The sequence below is a fragment of the Lipotes vexillifer genome, unplaced genomic scaffold, assembly GCF_000442215.2.
Source record: "Lipotes vexillifer unplaced genomic scaffold, Lipotes_vexillifer_v1.1 scaffold390, whole genome shotgun sequence".
Classification (NCBI taxonomy): domain Eukaryota; kingdom Metazoa; phylum Chordata; class Mammalia; order Artiodactyla; family Lipotidae; genus Lipotes; species Lipotes vexillifer.
In genome coordinates, this window is record NW_006784503.1 from 183,073 (window position 1) to 205,404 (window position 22,332).

Here is a 22,332-nt window from a genome sequence, read left to right on the forward strand (position 1 = left end):
AGAGGAATGGAGCCTTTCAAGGCAGGGGCTCAGGCCCAGGGGAAAAGACAGATGTGGAGTATGAGAGCACAGGGAAGAGGCAGGAGGCCAGTGACTAGAGGGAAGGCCAGGGGAGACAGCAAGTCCACTGGTTGCAGAGTTATGCTCACTTTTACATCCAAATCTCTGAAATTGGCCCTCATTAAGAGTAGGACTTTTCCCTGAGGCCAGAGGGACAGGTTTCGGGGAACGAGCTTTCATTGAGGAACAGATAACCCTGGAAGTGAGTATTTGAAAATGTTCCAGGGGCTGGGCATCAGCTAGATCCTTACAACTCCTCCTCTCCCTCTTAACTTCAATAACCTCTGTGTTCCTTCAGTACGGATGCCTTCTCTTAGGTATCAGGAAGAATGGAGTTTACTCAGACACATTCACAGCATATGGTGTAGGTAGGTATTATCTCTTAGTCCTCCAAATAGTCTGAAATGTGGTAAGTACCCCTTCACAACTTTAGAGGAATTTTTCAGAATGATTTGGGAAGCCAAATCAAACTCTAGATGATGGCACCTCAATCAACATGACAAAGACAGTACTGAGCTCATCGAGGGGAGGTGGACCTTTAAAATATTACTCATCACTTCACTACTATGGCTTTTCTGAACTCCACAGAAGCTAGAGAGTTTATGTTTTGCCTGAAATTTATCTGTGTGTGTGTGTATAATTTATTTCTTCCTTAGTCTTTTCAACGTTTTCCTCATTTGAAAATAAATGGGCTGGTAGCAGATGCTGTTGATGTCCCCCACCCCCCACCTCTTGAGAGCCAGGCTGATTTCTGGTGGCTAGTACCTGCATCTTTGAAGGCTGTCCTCAGACTATAAGAACCCACTCTGGCCTGGAAGAACAGTCACAGGAAATGCCTGGGACTAAAATCTCTTTCATGGACACACTCCTAATCAATGTGTGACTGGCTGTGGTTGTAAACACCCCAGCTCTCTCACTCTTGGTGCGGATAATTCTGAAGTATGTGTTTTACAACAATCAGAACTTCCCTGTTGGATCAAGCTGGTGGCAGGTGGCTTAATAATGTTGCCCTCAGCTGTGCACCTAAACCTCATCCCCCCAAAGAAGAGGCACTCAATCCTTGACTCTGCTCCTAGAAGACATACAACCAAGAGTGGGAAATCAATCATTTTTGTGCCATTTTGCTAAATGATTTTACGTATTGATGTTTGAGTTTGATTTCCTGAAATAATGAAAACTTCTTTATCTGTTTAAAACATTTTTCACTAGAAAATTATATCATGATGACTAAAAATTCAAGGATATTTTAAAAGGTGGATTACAAAACCGTTATTTCTCCTCTAAAACTCGAGAAATCCCGTTATGTAAAATAACGAATTTTTAAATAAATGAATAAAATGCATTTGAAACTCATAAATTATATATAAATTATATACTGTGACTTGACTACGTCACGTAGCACACATCCGAGACCAGTTTTACCAGCTTGTGTGAGACGGTTTAACAAAGGATTTGTGAAACACTCAGAAAGATGCCCAGCGAGGGTCAAGCATTCACGATGAGAAGTTCTTCCTGTAAACAAGCTCAGGTTCGACATCTAGAGTACTGCATCTGTGTACAGCAGCTTTCAAAACTATGCAGACAATACATACCCAGGATTGCTCTCCTCCAAAGACAACAGGTAGCAGGAGAACTAGTAACTGCAATGTTACACTTCACATCCGATCAGAAGTCCAAACACAGTAAGGCTGCATTTAAAGAGCCATAGGATCTGTCAGAAGGGAATTCAGAGACTCACTGAACTTGGTTATAGCCGTGTGTGTATGGAGATGATGGAGCAGCTAGGGGCAGCGGAATCAGTGGTCTCACTATTAGTGATGTGTATTTGTTTAAGGTGGGATCTATGTGATTTCTCCATTGCAAAGGCGCATCCTTCCTTTTGGAGCATTAAGTAGTCTCTGGATGAAACTTTGAAACTGTAAAACTAACCTGTTCCCCAACAATGCTTCCTCCAGTGTTTTGGTGCTTATGCACTTGCGTTATTGCCTGTCTGAGACATGCCTTCATTGTTATCATAAACTCAATCTGATAACATCTGAATAACGAGTGAGGTATTTATAGCACCAAGGACATACTGGAACCAATTATGAAACTATTCTTAATATTCTCTGTAGGCCTTTTCAAAGAGGAATGTCTAGTGAATATCATGTACTTACTTCTTGCCTCTCATCAGGACTGTTTCTCCCTCCTCACATCAGAGCAATAGGGAATAGGGAACCCAAAGTTTAAGGTCTTTTCAGCATTTACAAATCCATGTTTGTGCTATGAACATCAGCACAACTGTACCATCAGCTTAACAAGAAAAATGGATGAAGGCTTAAAGAAACTTTTGGTTTACATAGTGCCTGGACTATAAAATCTCTGCTCAGGTACAACTAAATTCCATCATCTTCTCCTTCAGCATAAATAAGCTATACATTTTATAATCTCAGAAAAAAAAAATCCAGTACAGGTATTTTCTTCAGAGAGTAGCTTTGTGTGCCATCTGACTTGATACGTAAAGGTCAAGCAAAGTTAATTGCAGTGTGTGTACCAGGGCAGATTTCTGAGGTGCTGGGGTTTGCGGCTCAGGGCTGAACACTTCTGAATGTGTTTCTCTCTTCCTAACTGTGTTGTGGTCACTTGAAATAGGCCATGATGGGAGTCTCTACACCACAAACCTTGCAAATGCGACAAATTGAGACATTTTCTTTTCCTGAAGAGCAATTATTAAACATATACCAGTGCACTACTGAATCTGGACTAACCTCTGCCCTGGTGTGGACCAGAGAAGGGGAAAGTGCCTACTGGAGAGTATGTTCTTAGAGTCAGAGGATAAGAAAAAGCAAGTAGTAATTCAAGTGCAATGCATGGTCTGGGAGGCCTCTTGGGGATTATGGTGTTGCCCCAACATGTGGGTGTGAAACACCCTCTGCACAGCCTGGAAGACATGGGAGGTGGAGCAGGTATCATCAGGGAGGTCCGTCAGCATGCAAGAATAGACAGGAATCGTCATCAGAGATGTGGGTATCTTTCTTAGGAAAAAGAAACGCTAGAGATAAAAAAACACTGTCACAGAAATGAAGAATGCCTTCCAAGGGCTTATTAGTAGATTAGACATAGCTAAAGAAACAATCTCTGAGCCTGAGGATATATCAATAGAAACCTCCAAACCTAAAGAGCAAAGAGAACAAAGACTGATTAAAAAGAAAAGTGGAAGGCATATCCAAGGAGTACGGGACTGTAAAAGTTGTAACGTATGTATAATACGAATACCAGAAGGAGAAGAAAATGAAAAATGAACAAAAGAAATGTTTGAAACACTAAGGACTGATATTTTCTCCAAATGTTAGATACCAAACCACAGATTCAGGAATCTCAGAGAACACCAAGCAAGAGAAATGCCAGACATTAAACCTAGGCATATTATTTTCAGACTACAGAAAATCAATGTTAAAGGGAAAAGGAAAATAATATGCTTGAGCATCTAGGATCTAAATATAAAAAATAAATAAAAGAAGAAAGTGCACTGAAGAAAGAATAAGTGCAGATAAAATTAAAACTTTTTATTTTCTTAATTGATCTAACAGGAGCAGATTGCTCAAGATAATAATAATGATTATGTATTTGATTACATATGCTTATGTAAATATGTTATGTATTTATATATATAAGTACATATAAATAAATAAATAGGTAACTATATAAGGATAACTATATAAATAAATATAAGTAAAATAAAAATAAATACATGTAAATGAAATATAAGTGAAATAACTGCAATGACATAGAGGATGAGATGAAAAAATTAGGATTATTTGGTTAATATAAGGTACTCACACACACTATGAAGTGGAATAGCGTTATTTGAAAGTAACATGAATTAGTTGTAAATATATATTGCAAACACTAGGACAACCTCAGAAAACTCTTTTTTAAAGAGGTAAAATCGACATGCTAAAAAAGGAGAGAAAATGGAGTCACATTAAAAGCTCAATTAAAAACTTTTAAGGCAAAAAAAAAGAAAGACAAAAATAGGAACAAAGATAAAGGGCAATAAATAATAACAAAGATGTTAAATATTAATCCAAAGATATCAATGATAACTTTGAAAGTCAGTGGTCTAAATGCACCAATTAAAAGAGAGAGACTGTCAGAGTGGATTAAAAAATGCAATCCAACTATATGTGGTCTACTAGAAACCCACTTTAAATATAAAGATTAAAAATTCAGAGATGGAGAAAAATATTCCATGCTAACACCAATGAAAAGAAAGCAGCATAGCTATATTAATTTTGGACAGAGAATTCAAAGCTATAAAAATTATTGGAGAAAAAGAAGGGCATTACATACTGATAAAGGGGTCAATTTCCAAGAAGACATAACAATCCTTAAGGTGCATGCTCCTAACAAGAGAGTGTCAAACTACATGAGGCAAAAAATAATAGAACTGCAAGTAGAAATAAATTAATACACTAACATAGTTGGAGACTGCAACACTTCTCTCTTACAAATAGACAGACAGAGCAGGTAAAAAATCAATAAGGACAGAGTTGGACTCAACAACACCTCTATCAACTGGATATAATAGACTAATTCATCCAACAGCAGAGAACACATTCTTCTCAATCTACATTGAATATTCCTCAAGATAGATCAAAAACACACCTTGACAAGTTTAAAACAATAGAAATAATACAATGTCTGAGCTCAGAACACATTGATTTCTAGAATAAAACTAGAAATCAATAACAAAAAAATAACTGGAAAATCCCAAAATACATGGAGATTAAACAACACACTTCTAAAGAACACATGGGTCAAAGAAGAAATTTCAAGAGAAATGTTTATAATATTTTGAACTAAATAAAAATGAAAACACAACTTATCAAAATTTTCTGGATCCCACCAAATAGTGCTAAGAGAGATATGTATAATGTTGAATGCATATAGTAAAAAAGAAGAATGATCTAAAATCAGTAATCTAAGTTTCCTCCTTAGGGAACTAGAAAAAGAAGAGCAAATTAATCCAAATAAGCAGAAGACAATAAATTATAAGTATTAGAGCAGAAATCAATAAAATTGAAAACAGAAAATCAATAAAGAAAATCAATGAAAACAAAAGCTGTTTCTTTAAAAAAAAATCAATAAAATTGATAAACCTGCAACCAGTCTACCTAATTACTAATATCAGAAATGGAAGAGGGGACATCACTAGAGATTCTGTGGAAATTAAAAGGATGATAAGGGAATTCTATGAACAAGTCTAGGCTAACAAACTTGATGACTTAGATGAAATGGACCAATTCTTTGAAAGACACAATTTGCCAAAACTCACCCACAAGAAATAGACAATTTGAGTAGGCCTATGCTTATTAAAGAAATTGAATCAATAATTTATTAACTCCCAATGTATGAAGCATCAAGCCCATGTGAGTTCACAGATGAATTCTACCAAATATTTAAGGAAGAAATTTTACAAGTTTTCTATCATCTCTTTCAGAGGATAGAAGTAGAGGGAATACTCCCTAACTCATCCTATAATGCCAGCATTACCCTAACACCAAAACGAAAGATACTGAAAGAAAACTATAGATCAACATCTCTCATGAATATAGATACAAACATCCTCAAAACAATATTAGCAAATAGAATTGAACAATGTATTAAAAGAATTATACAACTAAGTGGGTGTTATCCCAGCTATACAAAGCTGTTCAACACCAGAAAATTATTAATGTATTCCATTAACCAACAGGCTAAAAATAAAAAGAATCATGATTATATCAACAGATATAGAAAAAGCATTGAAAAAAACCAAAACCCATTTTTTTTTTAACATCTTTATTGGAGTATAATTACTTTACAATGGTGTGTTAGTTTCTGCTTTATAACAGGGTGAATCAGCTATACATATACATATAGCCCCATATCTCCTCCCTCGTGCGATTCCCTCCCACCTTCCCTATCCCACCCCTCTAGGTGGTCACAAAGCACTGAGCAGATCTCCCTGTGCTATGTGGCTGCTTCCCATTAGATATTTTACATTTGGTAGTGTACATATGTCCATGCCACTCTCTCACATCGTTCCAGCTTACCATACTCCCTCCACTTGTCCTCAAGTCCATTCTCTACTTCTGCATCTTTATTCCTGTCCTGCCCCTAGGTTTTTCAGAACCATTTTTTCTTCTTTTTTTTAGATTCCATATATATATGTGTTAGCATATGGTATTTGTTTTTATCTTTCTTATTTATTTCACTCCGTAGGACAGACACTAGGTCCATCCACCTCACTACAAATAACTCAGTTTCATTTCATTTTAGGGCTGAGTAATATTGCATTGTATATATGTGCCACATCTTCTTTACCCATTCATCTGTTGATGGACACTTAGGTTGCTCCCATGTCCTGACAATTGTAAATAGAGCTGCAATGAACATTGTGGTACATGACCCTTTTGAATTATGGTTTCCTCAGGGTATATGCTGAATAGTGGGATGCTGGGTCATATGATAGTTCTATTTGTAGTTGGTTAAGGAACCTCCATACTGTTCTCCATAGTGGCTGTATCAATTTACATTCCCACCAACAGTGCAAGAGGTTTCCCTTTTCACTGCACCCAGCATTTATTGTTTGTAGATTTTTTGATGATGGCCATTCTGACTGGTGTGAGGTTATACCTCAGTGTAGTTTTGATTTGCATTTCTCTAATGATTAGTGAGTTGAGCATCCTTTCATGTGTTTGTTGGCTATCTGTATATCTTCTTTGGAGAAATGTCTGTTTAGGTCTTCTCCCATTTTTGGATTGTGTTGTTTGTTTTTTTGATATTGAGCTGCATGAACTGCTTGTAAGTTTTGGAGATTAATCCTTTGTCAGTTGCTTCATTTGCAAATGTTTTCTCCCATTCTAAGGGTTCTCTTTTTGTCTTCTTTATGCTTTCCTTTGCTGTGCAAAAGCTTTTAGGATTCATTAGGTCCCATTTGTTTACTTTCGTTTTTTACTTCCATTTCTCTAGGTGGAGGATCAAAAAGGATCATGCTGTGATTTATGTCATAGAGTGTTCTGCCTATGTTTTCCTCTAAGAGTTTTATAGCTTCTGTCCCTCCATTTAGGTCTTTAATCCATTTTGAGTTTATTTTAGTGTATGGTGTTATTGAAGAGGCTGTCTTTTCTCCATTGTATATTCTTGCCTCCTTTATCAAAGATAAGGTGATCATATGTGCATGGGTTTATCTCTGGGATTTCTATCCCGTTCCATAGATCTATATTACTGTTTTTGTGCCAGTACCATACTGTCCTGATTAATGTAGCTTTGTAGTATAGTCTGAAGTCAGGGAGCCTGATTCCTCCAGCTCCGTTTTTCTTTCTCATTATTGCTTTGGATATTCGGGGTCTTTTGTTTCCATACAAATTGTGAAATTTTTTGTTCTAGTTCTGTGAAAAATGACATTGGTAGTTTGACAGGCATTGCATTGAATCTGAAGATTGCTTTGGTAGTATACTCATTTTCACAATGTTTATTCTTCCAATCCAAGAACATGGTATATCTCTCCATCTGTTTGTACCATCCCTCATTTCTTCCATCAACATCTTATAGTTTTCTGCATACAGGTCTTTTGTCTCCCTAGGTAACTTTATTGCTAGGTATTTTATTCTTTTTGTTGCAGTGGTAAATGGGGGTGTTTCCTTAATTTCTCTTTCAGATTTTTCATCATTATTGTATAGGAATGCAAGAGATTTCTGTGCATTAATTTTGTATCCTGCTACTTTACCAAATTCACTGATTAGCTCTAGTAGTTTTCTGGTGACATCTTTAGGATACTCTATGTATAGTATCATGTCATCTGCAGACAGTGACAGCTTTACTTCTTCTTTTCTGATTTGGATTCCTTTTATTTCTTTTTCTTCTCTGAATGCTGTGGCTAAAACTTCCAGAACTATTTTGAGTAATAGTGGTGAGAGTGGACAACCTTGTCTTGTTCCAGATCTTAGAGGAAATGGTTTCAGTTTTTCACCATTGAGAATGATGTTGGCTGTGTGTTTGTCATATACAGCCTTTATTATGTTGAGGTAAGTTACCTCTCTGCCTACTTTCTGGAGGGCTTTATCATAAACAGGTGTTGAATTTTGTCGAAAGCTTTTCCTGCAGCTATTGAGATGATCATATGGTTTTTCTCATTCAGTTTGTTAATATGGTTTATCACATTGATTGATTTATGTATGTTGAACAATCCTTGCATTCCTGGGATAAACCCTACTTGATCGTGGTGTATTATCCTTTTAATGTGCTGTTGGATTCTGTTTGCTAGTATTTTGTTAAGGATTTTTGCATCTATGTTCATCAGTGATATTGGCCTTTAGTTTTCTTTTTTTGACATTTTTGTCTGGTTTTTGTATCAGGGTGATGGTGGCCTCGATAATGAGTTTCCTCCCTCTGCTATATTATGGAAGAGTTTGAGAAGGATAGGTGTTAGCTCTTCTCTAAATGTTTGATAGAATTCGCCTGTGAAGCCATCTAGTCCTAGGCTTTTGTTTGTTGGAAGATTTTTAATCACAGTCTCAATTTCAGTGCTTGGGATTTGTCTGTTTATATTTTCTATTTCTTCCTGGCTCAGTCTCAGAAGGTGGTGCTTTTCTAAGAATCTGTCCATTTCTTCCAGGTTGTCCATTTTATTGGCATATAGTTGCTTGTAGTAATCTGTCATGATCCTTTGTATTTCTGCAGTGTCAGTTGTTACTTCTTTTTCATTTTTCATTTCTAATTCTATTGATTTGAGTCTTCTCTTTTTTTTTCTTGATGAGTCTGGCTAATGGTTTATCAATTTTGTTTATCTTCTCAAAGAACCAGCTTTTAGTTTCATTGATCTTTGCTATTGTTTCCTTCATTTCATTTTCATTTATTTCTCATCTGATTTTTATGATTTCTTTCCTCCTGCTAACTTTGGGGATTTTTGTTCTTCTTTCTCTAATTGCTTTAGGTGTAAGGTTAGGTTGTCTATTTGAGATGTTTCTGGTTTCTTGAGGTAGGATTTTATTGTGATAAACTTCCCTCTTGGAACTGCTTTTGCTGCATCCCATAGGTTTTGGTTTGTCATGTTTTCATTGTCAGTTGTTTCTAGGTATTTTTATATTTCCTCTTTGATTTCTTCAGTGATCTGTTTGTTATTTAGTAGTGTATTATGTAGCCTCCCTGTGTTTGTATTTTTTAGAGACTTTTTCCTGTAATTGATATCTTGTCTCATAGCATTGTGGTCAGAAAACATACCTGATACAATTTCAATTTTCTTAAATTTACCAAGGCTTGATCTGTGACCCAAGATATGATGTATCCTGGAGAATGTTCTACGAGCATGTGAGAAGAAAGTGTATTCTGTTGTTTTTGGATGGAATGTCCTAGAAATATCAATTAATCCATCTTGTGTAATGTATCATTTAAAGCTTGTGTTTCCTTATTTATTTTCATTTTAGATGATCTGTCCATTGGTGAAAGTGGGGTGTTAAATTCCCCTACTATCATTGTGTTACTGTCAGTTTCCCCTTTTATCGCTGTTAGCATTTGCCTTATGTATTGTGGTGCTCCTATGTCAGGCGCATGAATATTTACAATTGTTATATCTTCTTCTTGGATTGATCCCTTGATCATTATGTAGAGTCCTTCTTTGTATCTTGTAATAATCTTTATTTTAATGTCTCTTTTGTTTGATAAGAGAATTGCTACTCCAGCTTTCTTTTGATTTCCATTTGCATGGAATATCTTTTTCCATCCCCTCACTTTCAGTCTGTATGTGTCTCTAGGTCTGAAGTGGGTCTCTTGTAGACAGCATATATATGGGTCTTGTTTTGGTATCCATTCAGACAGTCTATGTCTTTTGGTCGGAGCATTTAATCCATTTACATTTAAGGTAGTTATGATACGTATGTTCCTACTACCATTTTCTTAATTGTTTTGGGTTTGTTTTTGTAGGTCTTTTCCTTCTCTTGTGTTTCCTGCCTAGAGAAGTTCCTTTAGCATTTGTTGTAAAACTGGTTTGGTGGTGATGAATTCTCTTAGCTTTTGCTTGTCTGTAAAGGTTTTAATTTCTCCATCAAATCTGAATGAGATCCTTGCTGGGTAGAGTAATCTTGGTTGTAGGTTTTTCCCTTCCATCACTTTAAATATGTCATCCCACACACTTCTGGCTTGCAGAGCTTCTGCTGAAAGACCAGCTGTTAACCTTATGGGAATTCCCTTGTATGTTATTTGTTGCTTTTCCTTTGATGCTTTTAATATATTTTCTTTGCATTTAATTTTTGATAGTTTGATTAATATATGTCTTGGAGTGTTTCTCCTTGGATTTATACTGTATGAGACTCTCTGCACTTCCAGGACTTGACTATTTCCTTTCACATATTAGGGAAGTTCTTCAAATATTTTCTCAGTCCCTTTCTTCTTCTCTTCTTCTTCTGGGACCCCTATAATTCGAATGTTGGTGTGTTTAATAGTGTCCCAGAGGTCTCTATGATCGTCCTTGATTCTTTTCATTCTGTTTTCTTTATTCTGCTCTGAGGTAGTTATTTCCACTATTTTATCTTCCAGGTCACTTATCCGTTCTTCTGCCTCAGTCATTTGGCTCTTGATTTCTTCTAGAGAATTTTTTATTTCATTTATTGTGTTGTTCATCATTGTTTGTTTGCTCTATAGTTCTTCTACGTCCCTGTTAAACTTTTCTTGAATTTTCTCCAATCTATTCCCAAGATTTTGGATCATTTTTACTATCATTACTCTGAATTCTTTTTCAGACATACTCCCTATTTCCTCTTCATTTGTTTGGTCTGGTGGGTTTTTACCTTACTCCTTCATCTGCTGTGTGTTTCTCTGTCTTCTCATTTTGCTTAACTTACTGTGTTTGGGGTCTCCTTTTCTCAGGCTGCAGGTTCGTAGTTTCTTTTGTTTTTGGTGTCTGCCCCCAGTGGCTAAGGTTGGTTCAGTGCGTTGTGTAGGCTTCATGGTGGAGGGGACTGGTGCCCGTTTTCTGGTGGATGAGTCTGGATCTTGTCTTTCTGGTGGGCAGGACCGCGTCCGGTGGTGTGTTTTGGGGTGTCTGTGACCTTATTATGATTTTAGGCAGCCTCTCTGCTAAGTGGTGTTGTTGTGCTCCAGTCTTATTAGTTGTTTGGCATAGGGTGTCTAGCCCAGTAGCTTGCTGGTCATTGAGTGGAGCTGGGTCTTAGCATTGAGATGGAGATATCTGGGAGAGCTTTCACCGTTTGATATTACGTGAAACTGGCAGGTCTCTTGTGGACCAGTGTCCTGAATCCAGCTCTCCCACCTCAGAGGCACAGGCCTGACACTGAGCTGGAACATCAAAACCCTCTAAGCCACACGGTTCAGAAAGAAAAAGAGAAAAAAATAATAAAGAAAACTAAAATAAAATAAAGTTATTAAAATAAAAAAATTAAAAATTTATTTAAAATAGAAAAAAAAAGTAATAAAGAATAGAAAGAAAGAAAAGAGCAATCAAACCAAAAAACCAACCCACCAATGATAACATGTGCTAAAATCTATACAAAAAAAAAAAGGACAGACAGAACTCTAGGACAAATGGTAAAAGCAAAGCTATACAGACAAAATCACACAAAGAAGCATACACATGCACTCACAGAAAAAGAAAAAGAAAAAAATATATAAAAAGGAAGAGAGCAACCCAATCAATAAACAAATCTACCAATGATGATAAACTCTAAATACTAAACTAAGATAAACATAAAACCAGAAACAAATTAGATGCAGAAAGCAAACCCCAAGTCCACAGTTGCTCCCAAGTCCACCGTCTCAATTTTGGGATGATTCGTTGTCTATTCAGGTATTCCACAGATGCAGGGAACATCAAGTGATTGTGGAGCTTTAATCCACTGCTCTTGAGGCTGCATGGAAAAATTTCCCTTTCTCTTCTTTGTTCACATAGCTCCTGGGGTTCAGCTTTGGATTTGGCCCCGCCTCTGCATGTAGGTCACATGAGGGCATCTTTTCCCCACCCAGACAGGATGGTGTTAAAGTAGCAGCTGATTAGGGGGCTGTGGCTCACTCAGGCCGGGGGGAGGGAGGGGTGCGGATGTGGGGCGAGCCTGCGGCAGCAGAGGCCAGCATGACGTTGCACCAGCCTGAGGCACGCTTTGTGTTCTCCCAGAGAAGTTGTCCCTGGATCACACGACTCTGGCAGTGGTGGGCTGGACAGGCTCCCAGGAGGGGAGGTGTGGATAGTGACCTGTGCTTGCATCCAGGATTCTTGGTGGCTGCAGCAGCAGCCTTAGTGTCTCATGCCCGTCTCTGGTGTCCACCCTGGTAGCCGCACCCCGCGCCCATCTCTGGAGCCTGTTGAGGCGGTGCTCTGAATCCCCTCTCCTCGCGCACCCTGAAACAATGGTCTCTTGCCTCTTAGGCAGGTCCAGACTTTTTCCCAGACTCCCTCCCGGCTAGCCGTGGTTCACTATCCCCCTTCAGGCTGTGTTCAGGCAGCCAACCCCAGTCCTCTCCCTTGTTTCTGACCTCCAAATCCTGAGCCTCAGCTCCCAGCCCCCACCCGCCCTGGTGGGTGAACAGACAAGTGTCTCAGGCTGGTGGGTGCTGGTCGGCACCGGCCTTCTCTGCGGGAATCTGTTCACTTTACCTTCTGCACCCCTCCCTGTTGCTGCGCTCTCCTCCATGGCTCCAAAGCTTCCCCCCGCCACAACCCCGTCTCTGCCCAAGAAGGGTTTTCCTAGTGTGTGGAAACGTTTCCTCTTTCACAGCTCCCTCACAGAGATGCAGGTCCCATCCTTATTCTTTTGCCTCTGTTTTTCCTTTTTCCTTTTGCCCTACCCAGGTACATGGGGACTTTCTTGCCTTTTGGGAAGTCTGGGGTCTTCTGCCACATTCAGTAGGTGTTCTGTACGAGTTGTTCCACATGTAGATGTATTTCTGGTGCATTTGTGGGAAGGAAGTTGATCTCCATGTCTTACTCCTTTGCCATCTTGAAGGTCTCTCCCATCACCCATTCTTGATTTAAAAAACTCTAAATAAACTACAAATAGAAGGGAATGTCTTCAACCTGATAAAGAGCATCTACAAACAAATCAAAACCTTCAGCTAACATCATACTTGAAGGTGAGAAATGACACTTTCCTACTAAGATCACTTAGGAAATAAGGTTATCTCATCCCATCACTTCCTTTTAATGTCATAGTGGAAATACTGAAAAATGCAATAAGAAGAAAAGGAAATTAAGGTATACAGATTGGGAAGAAGAAATAAAACTGCATTTGTTCACAGATGATATGATCATTTATATAGAAATCTGAAAGAATCAACAAGATTAACTCTTGGAACTGATAAGCAAGTATAGCAATGATAAAGGACACAAGGCCAATATGCAATAGTCAATTGCTGGGCTTCCCTGGTGGTGCAGTGGTGGAGAATCTGCCTGCCAGTGCAGGGGACATGGGTTCGAGCCCTGGTCCGGGAAGATCCCACATGCCGCGGAGCAACTAAGCCCGTGCGCCACAACTACTGAACCTGCACTCTAGAGTCCGTGAGCCACAACTACTGAGCTCACACACCTAGAGCCCATGCTCCACAACAGGAGAAGCCACCACAATGAGAAGCCCACGCACCACAACAAAGAGTAGCCCCTGCTCACCGCAACTAGAGAAAGCCCACACACAGTAACGAAGACTCAACGCAGCCAAAAATAAATAAATAAAATACATAAATTTATATTGCATGCCTATATAGCAGTAATGAACAAGTTTGAAATTTGAAATTAAAAACACAATATCGTTACATTAGCACCTCCAAAAGTAAAATGATTAGATATATATCTAACAACATATGTGTAAGGTCTACACAAGGAAAACTATAAAATTCTGATGAAAAAACTCAAGAACTAAATAAATGGAGAGATAGTCCAAGTTCATGCATAGGATAACTTAATATTATCAAGATGTCAGTTTTTCCTAACTTGATCTATAGATGCAGTAAAATCCCGATCAAAATCCCAGCAAATTTTTTTACGGATATTGAAAAAAATGATTCTAATGTTTATATACAGAGGCAATGAGATAAATGAGGTAATGAGGTAAAAAGCTAATACAATAACTGTGAAAATAATGGTAATGATATCATCTATATTCATTATTACATCTGACATTCCAATTACTTCTTACTGTTACACTGACACAAATACAGCCTGCTGGTCCACTTAGCAAGCAAAAATATGCACATGTAAAAAAAAATGCATGTTTAAAGAGTTAATGTAGGATTCTGGTTTTTGGCAACATGGAATCTAGATAGAAAAATTCCCTGGTACAAAGGGTTAGCTCATTAAAATTTAAGACACATCTTAAGTTCCCCAACATATAAGTATCTACAGGGTACAAAGAAGAGTAAACTGAAAATCAGAGGAATAAGAAGGCATAGACTACTTTGATGTATTGGCAGGCTTTACAATTCGTGGTAACTAAGATGTACATTTAAGAACTAAGGGTCCTACAAGAAACTTGGGTCTTTAAATTATATACTCTCATTGATAGGGTCAAATATTAATTTAAACATTTTACAGTACATGAATACAAAGAGATGGAAGAAGGTAAGACCTTTCTTTAACGTATCGACTAGGTGGTACCTGCTCATACAAGATTATAATTCAAATTTATACTAATTGGCAGTCTAGGGAAATTGAAGGTGATGAATTAATAAATAAAAGAGGGTTCATCATGGTAACATTTCTGGGCCCCCATCAGATGTAGAGTTTTCCATAGAGAAACCTAGTCAAGAAAAGTTACAAAGAATTTCCAGTATAAAATCTTGCTTAACATAGACATGAAAACAAGCCATTAGGAGCAAAAGTCAGGCAAAAGAACTAACAAGATATTTCATAAATAAAATATTTCTAAATGTAGAGACTAAAAAATAAAGACCCACAATGCTATAGAAAGGAAGGAAATTATGAAGGTAAGAACAGGAGGCAAGAATTTGGTAGAGAGAACCAGTAAATCCAAAAATCATGTTTTTTGAAAAATATTATTAAAGTAAACAAATTCTTGGGAAGATTGATGAGATCTCTCAAAGGAGCTATATGAACAAAAGACTATAAAATGGCATCAGAGACATAATAAAGAAAATCTAAAGAAATGGAGAATGAGAATGTAAATATGAATTTATGAAACAGTAAGTTTCACACTACTGTATACAGAATTCAAGCTAAATTTATAAAGTTTTTTTCCAAATTTATCTATAAATTCAATGTAATTACACTCAAAATTCAAACAGGAATTCTTATGAAGCTAGAAAAGCTAATTCAAATATTCATATAAACAGCAGTGTTAAGAGTAAAGAAAACAATTTTGCAGCAAATGATAGGGAAGAATTTTTCTAATCAGATGTAAGTATTTAGGAAAAAAGCTATTAAGCCAGTGTAGTAGTGGGAAAGGGACAGACAAATTGACTGATGAGGCAGAAAAAAGAACACAAAGCAGGTTCACATACGAAAGGAAATTTAGAAATAGGAAACCTTGCAAATCATTGGGAAAGGAATAGTTCAACGGTGTTGGAAAAATGAAAGAGAAAAAAATTTCATCCCTAACTCATACCTTATCCTAAAACTCAATTCTAGGTGGGCTAAAGCTATAAAAGAAAAATTAAATGCATAAAACTTTTGAAAATGTACGCATACGTTTGTGATTTCTTAAGACAATAAAAGCATAAGTCCAAAAAGAAAACACTAGTACATTTGATTTAATTAAAATAAAAATTGTCATTGTCTCAAAAGTCACTGGGGTGGGGGTGGAGTGAAGAAAAGAGTTGAAAAGATAAGTCACGGACTGGGACAAAATACTTGCATTGCACATAACTAACAAAAGATTAGTGTTCAGAATATGTAAAGAACTTCTTTCTATATTAGTAATGAAATTAATCATAAAAATACAAACATCTCATGGACAAAATAATACGAGTGGATATGCAAGATGATAATGCATGGGTGGCTACATGAGTAACTAGTAAAATATAAATGACTAAGCAGTAAATGTAAATTAAAAGTAAAATGAGATAGGCTTTCACATCCGTAAGATTGGCATTATTTAAGAAAACAATGTCTGATGATGCTAAATATTATCATGGATTCAGAGTAGAGAGGTCATATATACACTTCTGGGGAGAATAATGGGTTAAAAACCTTTGGGAGACTTGTTTGGCAATATCAATTAAAGGTAAAGTTCTGTTTATCCTATGATATGGAGATTTTTAATCCTAGAAAATGTCAATATATATGTGAGGGAAAACATATAGAAAAGTGTTAATGGTACAATGGTTTTAAGGGTATACCTATACAATACATCTTGAGCTACATTTGTCATCATGAATAAATCTCAAAAACATATACTGAGCAAACAAAATATTGAACCTGTACAGAAGCATCTGTAGTGGCCTGTGCTGGACAGGGGTTAAGTCACCCATCAGAGCCTGGAAGGCCAGGGCGTGAACAGGAGCGATGGCGTGGTCCCCACCAGAGACAAGATCAAACTAAAATTTTGAATACAATTTTGAATAACAAGATTGAACTTTTCTTTTTTAAAGTCCTTTCATATAATAGTGCCTTATAAAATTAGGATTTTACTGCTTTATAGAAATTTTACTCATTTGTATCCATTTTTCCCTTAAAACTTCATTTGTATTGAAAAGACTCTTTCAGACAAAAACCAATTCAATATTCCCCAATTTTTGTGAGAGATTTTCTTTTTATATATTTTTGCATACTTTAACTCTTAAGGAAATTGGACATTTTATTTGACATAAAGTTTGTGATAGACATAAATATTTCATATTTTTGTTCCATAGGTAATTTCCTTTCCCTGCTGATTTAATATTAAGTGAGTTCAATGATACAGAATAGTTGATATGGAAGTTGGCCTTCTCAGAAATCAGAGTTGTAACAATTCACATCTTTTCTGTACACATTCTCACACAACCAGAAGATATGCACCTTCTAAAATTATACTAAAGTTTTGTTTTCTCACAAGATGGACATTTTTCCACAAAGTGCCAACATTTAGAACATTTTCTAGTCAATGAAAAGACAGCAACAAAGCACTTTTCAAATGAGACTCAATTTGTAAATGATCAGCTGCCCCACAAAGCTTTGTTCAAATTCATATCTCAGAATAATTGCAAATTACTACATGGCATGAACTGTCATCGCATAGGAGAGAGATCATTAAGGCCTGAATTAAGACTGTGGCTGCAGTAAAAAGAGGAGGAAGTGGATTCAAAAGATATTAGAATATTCTGAATCCTCTCCCGCTAAAGATCTGCATATGAAATCTCTATGCTCCTATTCGGTACCATCAATTGGTCTGACGATTCTTCTTGAATTACTGTCACTCTGCATGAACTACTGTGGTTTTATGGTGCCATCAATGTTAAGTAAAGGATCCTTTCCCCATACTTCTATGTTTTAAAAGGTATAGGCGTTATTTTTCCAGTTATTTTTTCACGAGGGAAAAAAAAACTCATGAGGGATTTTTGTTTTCAAGGCTATAGCTCTCCCTCCTTTCGCCTTTAGCAATGCTGACTATATTTTTTATAAATAATCATTTGGACATGAATTTGGGAAAATTGATACCTTTACAACTACCATCCAACATTATGATATGACTCTAAGTCTAAATTTTTGTAGTTTTCCTCAAAAATTGTCTCTTCAAATCTTTCAAGATTAGATGTCCTTATAATTTTTATTGCTGCTGACAGTGGAAGATATTTAGTATATATTTGCCTTTAGTATCCATATTATTTGTTTTACTGTTACAAAAGCAACTGGTTTTCATCACAGAACATTACAAAACACCAAAGGTATATTAATATAAAAAGTAGCATCTGAAAGAAAACCACTGACATCATCTTGAAATGTCTGTTTCTATTATCTGGTAGTGCTGGTAATATTCACTTGTGATGTCATTTTAATGGTGCGTTGTCTTCCATTTTATGTATAAACAGAAAATCATATTTCCAATTTTGTTATATTTATATGGTTTCTTATTTTTAACTATTAGAAATGAAAATGGTGAAAATAAAGAATCTATTTAAATCTATGTTCATATCCTTAAATACTTTCTTATTTTTAATTCCCAAAGTATGGAATTACTAGTTCAAAGGATATACACATATTTATAGTTCTCGATACATACCTCCAAATTGTCAACTACAGAGGTGTATGAGAGTGTGCAACTTCCTAGATCCTTGCCCAGACTGGTTATTACCATTGTTTATTTATTTATTTTTATTGCCAAACCATGGTGAAAACTGATAAATCATTATTCTCATTTGAATTTTTATGATTAATCAGATTAAGTATGTGTTCATATATGTTCATCAGATCGATTTTCCATTTATCTCTCTTGTTTCTCAAATTTCCAAATTATATGTGGAAATAGAGGAATTTGTAGCTTTAAAAAATACTCACTGCAGGGCTTCCCTGGTGGTGCAGTGGTTGAGAGTCCGCCTGCCGATGCAGGGGACACGGGTTCGTGCCCCGGTCCAGGAAGATCCCACGTGCCACGGAGCGGCTGGGCCCGTGAGCCATGGCCACTGAGCCTACCAGCCTATGCCATGTAGAGCTGGGTGCTCACAGACCCAACCACCTAACTCGTCCTGGGGTTGGTCTGAGAGTGAGAAGTGGTGAAGCGGCCCAACACTGATTATCCAGGGACAGACGATCCACAATGCAAAGCCTACAGTGTCCATGTTGTTTGGACATTTCCAGTTCTGTGGGCAAGGGCATATTTTGCTCACAGTGACCTAGCCCTGCACTTTTCTTGAAAAGTTCCTCTGCAGATGAATTTCACTGCAAGGGTTCTATAATAGAATCTGAAGTTATTAATCGACAATTATAGTTTGGTCTTCATTTCACTCCAGTGTGGGAATAAGAGAGATAGAGTTGAGGATCCTGGCTTGTTTAATTTAAAAGTGGAAGAAATTTAACTTGTTTGAATCACATTTCTCCAGGGATAGGCCAAAGACAGCCTTGTTAGTGACAGAGTTCATTTTTTCCAAAAATGCATCTCTTCAGTAGAGAATGAAGACACCGAGGTGGAACTTTTAGAGCTCCAAATCCTCCTTTAAATTTCTCCTCCAAGTTTATTTATCAACTGTGTCCTGTTTACATCACTGGGGAGTTCTATTTTCCTCTACTAAATGAATTCATTTCCTCATAGGGATCATGTTTTATTATAAAGTATATGTTACATACTTATCTTTTATAGTTATGTTCAATAACAATCATAATCACAACCACAAAGACTTTCACGACAGAAAGTAATTCTAAGAGGTGACCTTGTTTCATCACCTTAGTGTGCAGGCATGAAAAAAACACTAAATGAAGTGTATTGAAATGTGGCTTGGTGACATGCCTGTCTTCCACAATAGATACTAGAACATCTCAGGCAGGACTTTGCCGCACTCATCTGTATATCTCTAAGGCCTAACATGGCACTTGTCACCCACCTGGAAGGAGTTATTAAATCTCCACAGACTTTCTAAAAGTTGAATATAACTTCCTGGGTGACCTCAAACTCAAAGTAGTATGACAGCATATATTTTATTACTATTACAAATGCAATTGCTGTTCATTGTAAGAAAAAATTACAAGATACTGACTGTACTTAAATGTAACAGAAAAATATAACAATCTGGCTGCTCATAGAACACTACTAAAATCACTTTGAAATATTGGTGGGTATAATCTTACTAGGAAAACAGTCCCCCTTGGTGCCGTCTTAATGATTGCATTGTCTTCCTTCATAAGGATAGAAGGAAATTAGAGCAGAAATTCCTAGCTTGGTTTGACTCTTCTCACTGAAAACTGATTCACATTTGAAATTTCTTCACACATTAAAAATAGGTGGTTTCAATATGTAAAAATTAGAGGGAGGGGAGTAGGTTTAAATTAATATGTATGTGGCTTCATGCTTTTCATGTAAATGATTGGCTTGCAAGATAAACTGCAAAACAATTCCAGAAAAATGTAATAGATAAAGCAACAGATCAAGTCCTGGTGGGCAAAATAGCCTAGTTATTCTCATCTTGTTTGGAGGATCTTAATGTCATTCCTTATTAAATGAATAGTCATATTTATACATGGACACCCTTATTTATTCAATTAATGTTAACTGAGCCCTTACTAGGTGCCAAAGATTGGCACGTGATGCTGGAGACCTGGAAGCGAATCAAATGTGCTTAATAGCCTCCAGAAGGCCAGAGCATTTTGGCTGCAGGTAAGCATGTTAAAAGATGATTACATAATGTCTTATAAGTGCTGAAATGGGAAAAGGTAGTTGATATAATAGCAGCATCTAATGCAGCTTGAGTATATTAGTGAAGTTTTCTAAGAAGAGTTGATGACTAGCTAAGTCTTGAGGGAAAGAAAATGACCATTAATTGAACCATAAGTGGGTCCACATAATACACTCACACTCAGAGACAGTGTGATCAGTTGTAGAATTAAAACAAAACACAACTTAAAAATATCACAACTGGACCAAAATCTGTTAAATTATATTCAAACAGAACTCTAGTACTGACCATTTGCTTGGGCAAGTCATCTAGACTCTCTGAGCCCTTGTTTCTTTAACTGGCAAATGTAGATAATAGTATATATCTCACGAAGTTGTTGTGATGATTAAAAAAAATAGCAAAAGTGAAGATGGCTAGCACAATTTCTTCCCCTGGAAATATGGTACCAACTGAATAAGACTTAGATTAATCTGAATCATGTAAGCAAAATGCAAGACACGAGAGATGGATACGGCATGAATTCTTTCTTCTAAGTACATAGAGGATAGTTCAAAAGATATATACTGATACAATAAAATATATATAAAATACATTGTGTAATGCATAAATGCACCATAAATATATTTAATATATAACATGTGTAATGTAATTTGATACTAGGCTTAAGTTATAATATATATTATATAACATATATAGTATGATATATATTTAGGTATATACCATATCTAATATATATACAGTTATATATGTTATATACTATAATATATATTGACATATTCCTAATATATATGTAATATACAAAGTACTATTCATCTTACATAATTGAATGCTATCATTTGAGTGAAAGTATTAGTTAAAAATTCAACAATAATGTCAATAACATAAAAACAAGAAAATCAATTGCTAATATTTCTTGAGACCTTAATGTGTACCAGAAACAGCTTAAGAACTGTGTGCGCTATCTTCATTTATTGTCACAAAAATGCTGTGAAATAGATATTATCCCCCTTTTACAGATGAATGTATTAAAGATCAGGGAATTAAAAATACAATTCTAAAAACCTATAGCTATTAAATGTCAGATCCAGGATCCACACCATACCCTTAACCATGCCACTAGGTGTTTTTGGAAATAAATGGAACAGGAAAACCATAATTGGCTGGTGCAAAAGGTGGGATTCTGCGTCAGGCTTTGAAGAAAATTGTTCCCTCCCTCCCTGACTGCCTCTGTCCCTGCCTCCCTCTCTTCATTTCTTCCTTCCTAACACAATGTCAACGTTCATATTCTAGGGCCTTGACTTACAATTTTTTGAGCATATATTTTGTTCAAAATTTGGTCTGGGATCCAAATATCGGAAACCCAGAATTAAGGTGAGGCAAGCGAGGAGGTGCCCAAAAACTCAGTAATTAAGATAAGTCATATTTAACACGATATTTTAAAATATAAAAATTAATGAAAGAATCCACAATCCATCATAAACAAATTATTAACATTTTAAACAAAGACAGGATCCAACGCAGTATGTGCAGGACCTTACCTCCCTAGCCTTACCCTAATGCCAGCCACAGTGCCAGTAAAACTTTAGTTATAAAATAGGTGGCCAGTCTGTGGGCCATAGTTTGTTTATTTGATTGTTTTAAGATTGCATTAAATATTACTCAATTACTGAGTTTTCTGGCATCTTCAATTTTGTGCCCAAAGTGAATGCCTCACTCATCTCACCCTAGTCCTTCCTCCATAATCTGAAGAGAAAATCCAATGATAACACTGGTCGAAAGATAGTGGTTTCGGTAACAGTGGGGTTGAGGGACCCAAAAGCTTCCCTAGTGGAACCTGGTTGACCCTCTCCTTCGACCTCCCCCACTCCCTTTAACTCCACACCAACCCAGCAGCAGCTAAGATTACAGGAACTTCAGGGAAACCTCTAAGACTGGAGAGCATTGAATCTGGGAGAATGGAGACCTTTCATATAGAATTTGAATCCCTAA

General features: G+C 36.6%; 1 protein-coding gene across 1 annotated transcript in view; it reads left to right on the plus strand.

Annotated features, from left to right (window-relative positions):
* The first annotated feature begins 1,531 nt into the window (after positions 1–1,531).
* Positions 1,532–22,332, plus strand: part of LOC103090143 (RING finger protein 113A-like) — a 67,203-nt gene continuing 46,402 nt past the window's right edge. Inside the window, 1 exon segment of the mRNA XM_082931066.1 lies at positions 1,532–1,742. Within this exon segment, the coding sequence (XP_082787192.1) occupies positions 1,532–1,742 (211 nt within the window).